Source organism: Scomber japonicus, unplaced genomic scaffold, assembly GCF_027409825.1.
Source record: "Scomber japonicus isolate fScoJap1 unplaced genomic scaffold, fScoJap1.pri scaffold_465, whole genome shotgun sequence".
Lineage (NCBI taxonomy): Eukaryota > Metazoa > Chordata > Actinopteri > Scombriformes > Scombridae > Scomber > Scomber japonicus.
Window position 1 is genome coordinate 28,538 of NW_026518532.1, and position 7,420 is coordinate 35,957.

At 45.3% G+C, this 7,420-nt stretch overlaps 1 protein-coding gene across 1 annotated transcript; it reads right to left on the bottom strand.

The window, feature by feature from the left end:
• Nucleotides 1-1,262: 1,262 nt before the first annotated feature.
• LOC128354700 (protein LSM14 homolog A-like) lies at nt 1,263-7,056 on the bottom strand (the record flags this gene model as incomplete). Its single annotated transcript, XM_053314877.1, has 7 exons — nt 1,263-1,424; nt 2,051-2,291; nt 2,857-2,895; nt 3,041-3,215; nt 3,870-4,052; nt 5,726-6,100; nt 6,937-7,056. Coding segments are annotated over 7 exons (1,157 nt in total), but the record flags the coding sequence as incomplete, so codon positions are not given.
• Nucleotides 7,057-7,420: the final 364 nt, after the last annotated feature.

Genomic DNA, 7,420 nt, shown 5'->3' on the forward strand with positions numbered 1-7,420 from the left:
AAAAAGAAGAAGAAGAAGCTGCAGAAAAAGTTGTTTAGGGATGAGATGATCTAAAGAAATGACGAGCACACTGCCACTGGAAGAAGGAAGGAGGGAGGGAAGGAGGGAAGGAGGAAGGGAGGGAGGAAAGAAGGAAGGAAGGAAGGGAGGGAGGGAGGGAGGAGAGATCGATTGAGCGAGCGAGTGAGAGATGATCTAAAAAAAAAAAATCACGAGCACACTGCCACTGGAAGGAAGAAGGAGGGAAGGAAGGAAGGAAGATAGGAAAGAAGGAAGGAAGGAAGGAAGGAAGGAAGGAAGGGAGGGAGGGAGGGAGGGAGGAAAGGTCGACTGAGCGAGTGAGAGATGATCTAAAAAAAAAATCACAAACACATTGCCACTGGAAGAAAGAAGGAGGGAAGGAAGGAAGGAAGGGAGGGAGGGAGGGAGGAGAGATCGATTGAGCGAGCGAGTGAGAGATGATCTTAAAAAAAAAATCACGAGCACACTGCCACTGGAGGAAGGAAGGAGGGATCGATTGAGCGAGCGAGTGAGCAAGAGAGAGAGAGCAGAGAGAGAGAGAGAGAGAGAGAGAGAGAGAGAGAGAGAGAGAGCGAGAGAGAGAGCGAGAGAAAGCGAGAGAGAGAGAGAGAGGGCTGACTACGATAACAGGATGAATTAAAGGTGTGTAATAGTAGAAAAATACATGTTAAGAGAGAGAAAGGTGTAACTGAGACCCTGTGGGCTAATTTTGGTGCTGAAGTTACTTTATATATTTATAATAATAATAATTATAATAGGACAACCCCACCAACCCCCCCCCTTCCCTCTCCTCCCCCTCCCCAAATAAAGCTATGTCAGTGAGCATCACAGTCAAGAACTTACGTGGACGACCCTCGACGGCTAATAAAATATTATCAAATACAGGTTGTTTTAGGAAAAGGGGGCTGAGAAGATAAATCATTGAAAAAAAAAACAAAAAAAAAACTAACAATCCGTCTGAAATATCTGAAATATGACATTTAAACATAATTAATCAGCTTTTATTTTGAAAAGATTGACTTTTTTTTTTCTCTTTCTCTCTGACGTTGTTGTTGTTGTGTGTGTGTGTTTTTTGTTGTTTCCATCATTTTATTTTGAAAGATGGAAAAAAAAAAAAAAAAAAAAAAAAAAAATTAAAGTTGCATTCAAGCAGTCTACCCAGTGCTGGTGACAAATATACAACTAAGTACACAATCTTCATTCTTTTTTTTTTTTTTTGTTTGTTTGTTTTCTTTAAGTCAAAAAAGAGTAGCAACCCAAAAAAAAAAAAAAAAAAAAAAAAAAACAGATTTCTTTCTTTTCTTTTTTCCTCTCTCTCTTTTTTTTTCTTCCTCCTTTTGTGTTTCTCTCCGAGCGTTGCACCTTGTCTGAAGAGCGGACTATGCTGCCACTTTGTTGTCCTTCTGGAAAAAAGGAAAAAGCACAAAAGGGGGGGGGGAAGAAAAAGAAGAACAGATATTTAGAAGTGAAATAAATAAAGTTTTTAATTAACATTTTATATTTTATTATCTTATATCTTTTTAATTTGGCTTTCAATTTAACCCTCCTGTTGTCCTCAGGTCAAGGAAGGAAGGAAGGAAGGGAGGGAGGAAAAGAGGAAGGAAGGGAGGAGTGTAGGAAGGAAGGAAAGGAAAGGAGTAAGGAGGGAGGGAGGAAAAGAGGAAGGAAGGGAGGACAGCAGGAAGGGAGGAAAGAAGGAAGGAATGAAGAAGGAAGGAAGGAAGGAAAGGAAAGGAGTAAGGAGGGAGGGAGGAAAGAAGGAAGGAAGTAATGAGTAAGGAAGGAAGGAAGTAAGTAAGGAAGGAAGGAAGCAAGGAAGTGAGGGAGGGAGGAAGGAAAGGAGTAAGGACGGAGGGAGGAATGAAAAAAGGAAGGAAAGGAGTAAGTAAGGAAGGAAGCAAGGAAGTGAGGGAGGGAGGAAGGAAAGGAGTAAGGAGGGAGGAATGAAGGAAGGAAGGAAAGGAAGGAAAGGAGTAAATAAGGAAGGAAGCTCCCCCTGTGTCTCTCCTAACTCCTAACTGATTTTTACCCTGTATGCTGATAAGTCGGCGAACTCGCGGCCGGCCTGGTTTCCTCTGTATCCTCCCCTGAAGCCGCCGCCCCCTTGTGGCGGACCGAAGGATCCTCGGCTAGCCGAACGACCCCGACCGCCACGGAAGCCCATCCCGCCGCGTCCACGGTAACCTCCGCGGCCTCGACCCTGACGCAGAGGGATGCCGAATGTCTCGGCATTCATCCGCCTCTCCTCCGCCCAGGTCTGCCTCCGCTCCCTGCAGGAAGAGAAACACCACGAAGGAGGAAGTTAAAGGACAAGTTCGTGATTTTTCAAGTCAGTCAGGAGCCTAAATTAATACTGAACCTAAGGCTGCTCAATTAATTGAAATTTGATCGTGATTAGGATTTAGGGGCCAAACGATCGCAAAACTAATAAAATCGGGGGGGAATTTAATAATAATAATAATGAGATAGCGCACAATAACAAAGGTTTTATTTTGAAAAGCTTAGACAGGAAGCCGCCGCAGCTCCGTTAGTTTAACAGAAGCTGAAACACACGGTGAAATGTTTTAACTGTAAATAAAAGTGCAGAGTTTCCAGCCTGCGTCAGACGATGCTGAGTTTACTGACTAATTATTAAAAACCAGGAAGTGATGTGTGAACTGTCGTCATGGTAACTCGCTCAGCTCTAATATCTCTGCATACTTCCTGCTGTGTGTTGCGTTAAGCGGCAGATAAAAGGCTGCTGCTTTGAGAGAAAATTAATTAAATCGAATGGACGAGAAATGAAGCAGGTTTCTAAATCTAAACCTGCTTCTACATGATGAGATAAACTCTTACCTTGGGAATCCTGAGACTCCAGACTTGTCATTTGCTTTCCTGGAGAGAAAAGAAGAAAAAGCTCTTTCATTGATTCTTTTATTTTATCTTACAGTGAGAGTCCTGAGAGGTGAAAGAGCTCCAAACACAGTTACAGTGACGTTACTCTCATGTCTCTCTGGGAGTGGAGGAGGATTTGTCGTACCTGGTGTCGTCACAGGAGATGTTGTCGAAGAAGGACTTGGACTTGTCGTAGTAGCAGTTGGGGCCGAGCGGGTCGCACTCTTCTTCGGCGTTGTTCTCACTGTTCTGAGTCTCGACACCGGAGTCGCCTTTATCCTCTCCGTTCACCGCTTTCTCCGGCTTCTCAGTCTTCTCATCTGAGTAACGAGAGAGAGAGATAAGCCACGGTTAACCACGAAACGTTTTGATGATTGTTTGTTTAACCCTCCTGTTGTCCTCGAGTCAGGGAAGGAAGGAGGGAAGGAAGGAAGGAAAGGAGGGAGGAAGGGAGGAAGGAGGGAGGGAAAGAAGGAAGGAAGGAGGGAAGGAAAGGAGGGAGGAAGGTAGGAGGAAGGAAGGAGGGAAGGAAGGAAGGGAGGAAGGAGGAAGGGAAGGAGGGACAGAAGGAAGGGAGGAAGGAAGGTAAGAGGAAGGGAGGAAAGAAGGACAGAAGGAAGGACAGGTGGAAGGAGGTAAGGGAGGAGGGAGGAAAGAAGGACAGAAGGAAGGGAGGAAGGAAGGTGGGAGGGAGGGAAGAAAGAAGGACAGAAGGAAGAAAAGGAACGAGGGAAGAAGGACAGAAGGACAGAAGGAAGGACAGGTGGAAGGAGGGAAGGGAGGAAAGAAGGAACAGTAAAAACAGACGGGGTCAAATGACCCCGTCTGTTTTTACTGTTCCTTCCTTCTTTCCTCTTTCTTTAATTTTTCCTTCGTTCTTCCCCTCCTTCCATACTTCTTTCCTCATTTCCTTCAATCCTTCCTTGCGTCCTTCCTTCCTCTTTTCCTCCACTACTGAAGCTCTTTTTTTCTACCTTTCAACTTCAGCTTGCTCTGAAACTCTCTGTCGATCTCCTCCTTGTTGAATTGGGCGTTGGCGCTCTCGAAGTCGAAGTCCTTCTCAAACTTCATGGGTCCGTCTCGGCGCACGTTGAAGCGTCCTCGCCCGCGGTGTCCGCCGCCTCGACCGCGCCGGTTACCGGGGGCGCCTGCAGCTGCTGAACAACAAAAAAGAAAAAAAAAAAAAACATTAGCTGCTATTTTAATATCTATAAAAAAAAATAAAAGTTTGAAGAACTTGGAAGAGATAATGTAGAACCAAAAAAAAAAAAAAGAAACAAAATCACATTAATGCACAAACATCCACTTTTCCAAAAATGAGTTAGCGGAGAGCAAAGTGCCGTTAAAAAAACAGCAGCTTGGCTTCAGATGTTAGCTGTACGCCGAGAGAGAGAGAAAAAAAAAAATCACATCCAACATGGAGAAGAATGCAGTAAATCATTCTCAGCTACTACGAGGAGAAAAAAAAAAAAAAAAAAAAAAAAATCAACAACAGCACCACCACAGCACAGAGGGGAGGCGGCATCATCATCATCATCATCATCATCATCGCCTCGAGTCCATTGACATGAACAGCATGTCAATAATCTGCACACATGTTCACTAGCAAAGAAAAACATGTCAGAGAAGAGGAGGAGGAGGGGGGGGGGGGCGAGGGGGGGCGACGAGGATGAGAGTATGTATGGGCTCCACACTGTCCGGCAGGTAAAGGCATGCAGAGTCTTAATGAGCATGGAGCGAGGCTGTTGAGGATGGTTTCAGAGCAGACGACGAGGGAGGAGGAGGAGGAAGAGGAGGAGGAGGACGAAGGACGAAGGAGGGAGGAGGGTTTAACCTGTGGAACGTTTACTGGTATCCCTGCCTTCACCTCGCGCCTGCTCGCTCTCTGGTTTGGGGATTTTCTGGACTGGATCTGTGCCTGGAACAGCAGAGTCCTTTTTTTTTTTTTTTTTTTTTTTTAAGTCTTCCACAACAACAAAAAAAATAACGGCAACAGTCATGAGCAGTGTGTTGGGTACGTTACTTTGAAAAAGTAATTAACCCTCCTGTTGTCCGCGAGTCAAGGGAGGAAGGGAGGAAAGGAGGAAGGGAGGGAGGACCGAGAGAAGGAGGGAAGGAGGAAGGAAGGGGCATGGAAGAAGGAAGGAAGGAAGGCAGGAAGGAAGGACAGAGAGAAGGAGGGAGGGAGGAAGGAAAGAAGGAAGGGAGGAAAGAGAGATGAAGGAAAGAAAGAGATGGAGGGAGGGAGGGAGGAAAGGAAGGAAGGAAGAAAGGAAGGAAAGAAGGAAAGAAGAAAGGGGGATGTAGGAAGGAAAGAAGGAAGGAAGGAAGGGAGGGAGGAAAGAGAGAAGGGGGAGGACAGACGGAAGGAAGGACAGAAGGAAGGGGGGTGGAGGAAGGAAAGAAGGAAGGGAGGAAAGAGAGAGGAAGGAAAAAAAGAGAGAAGGAGGGAGGGAGGACAGACGGAAGGAAGGAAAGAAGGAACAGTCAAAGGACGACACAAAGGTTAATTATAGTTACTCATTACTTCTCCCAAAAAGTAACTGAGGACAGACGGAGCCTTCTGCACGGACAGAAGGCTCCGTCTGTATCCGGCTCCGTATTTAAGGTTGAGCATAAATGGACCTTAACGGCGTTGTAACGGGGGAAACAGTAATTAATTTGATTTCTCGTCACTGAATGAGCTACGACAGCAGCAGCAGCTCTAGTTGTCGTCCGACCTTCACAGACAAAAAAACGGGCTTTCAAATTTTGGGACATCTGGAACAAAACGTTAACAAATAGAAACACAACGACAGCAGCCCAGAGCGTAGCAGAGTGCGGCTCTCACCTGAGTGGCTAAAGATGGAGTGGGGAAGCCCTGCAGTGGAAGCCCGATCTACTGCGCTGATGTGAGAGGCGGAGATGGTTCGGGGTGCGGGCCAGCCCTGGCTGCTGCCTCGGCCTCCCCTGACAGTCTCACCCCTCCTCGAGTCCACTCCGTCCTGCTGCTGCTGCTGCTGCTGGTGGTGGTGGTGGGGCTTCGGGCCGCTCTGGCCAGCGGAGGGGGCCGTGCGAGCGTGAGCCGGGCTCCTGCGTCCGAGTCCAGGGGCCGGAGCCGTGGTGGCGGCGGCGGCAGCGGGGGCCGACGGGGCGGACGCAGATTGGATCACCTGCTCAAGGGAGGGGCTCTTTCGCAGAGGGTCCAGGCTGGGGCTGCTGCGGCCTGGAGGAGAGACGAGGGCAGAGGTCAGAGGTCATGGTTAAGGCTGATTTATGCTTCTACGTAACCTCCACACCGTAACTATGCCGGTGCCCCGACGCCGTTGTGCACCTTTTGAAGTTCTGCATCTCGGTGTCTCTAGTCCCTTCCCAGGTTTATTTTCTGTGTAGTGCTCATTTATTATTTTTTCCTGTAACAAGTATTTAAAAAAAAACAACTTGCTCCACAGCAGATTGAGCTTCTTATTTCAAGTGAAAAAGTGCTTGAAACAATTTGAAAGTTGTTAATTGACAACATTTTACACAATGTTTAATATATAAATGGTTTAAATATGACAATAATATGTTTGTATTGTATTCTTTTAATTCTTTATAATTTAGTTTTCTGGTCAGAGTGGGAAAAAAAAAAACATCTGACTGCATCTTACTTTTCTGAAAATTTCATTCTTTGAAAAGTTATCCAGTGGACCAGATTGGACCCCTTTGGCGGGCCGGTTCTGGGCCACGGGCCATATGTTTGACATCAATGAGAAGAAACTTAATACTTGAACTGGAGGCATTTTTATGTCTGTGTTGTCATTTTTAAATCACAATTTGGGAGACAGAAAGATTTAAAAACATACGAGGCAAAACGTGAAAATGAGACAATGAGTAATCTTATGAGTAATTTATTAGAAGTTAAAGTTAAATAGTTTTTTTAATATAATAACTTTTTTATTCGTGCAGAATTGTCAACCCGAGTGTAATTTTAGTGATTTAGTACCACCCAGTGTGGTGAGTAGACTGCATTCGCCAATTTTTTAAAAAAAAACCTTCTTTCAGGTTTTTTTTCTTTTTTACCTTCAGTTACAAGATTACCCAGAGAGCTCGAGTCAGAGGGCCGAGCCGAGCCAACAGCGCTTCTCTGAGCTCTGGCTACGGCTGTGCTCGTGTCGCTCACAAAGGAGGGCACTGATCGTCCTGTATGGGGAGGAACAGCAGGAATATTCAGAGGATTGAGGAGCAAAAACACTCCTGGCTCCTTTAAAATGCTGCTTTCAGGTCAAATTGAACAGCTTGTGAAATAAACCCCAAATGACTTTTATTTTGAAATTTGATGACTTTTCCTACTCAAGTGGCCCAAAATGCACAAAAATGAAAATATGTTGAAATGTTATACTTTTGTATAGCTGCTACAAATGATCTCTGTATCTATTGCCATGTGTTTAAGTTAAATAGTTAATAATTTTAATAAGATCGTAGTTATGAGGATTTCTTTCTATGATATAGCAGTGAAGACTGATGGCTCTAATGGTTCTACAATAAACCCCACAGCTACATAAAG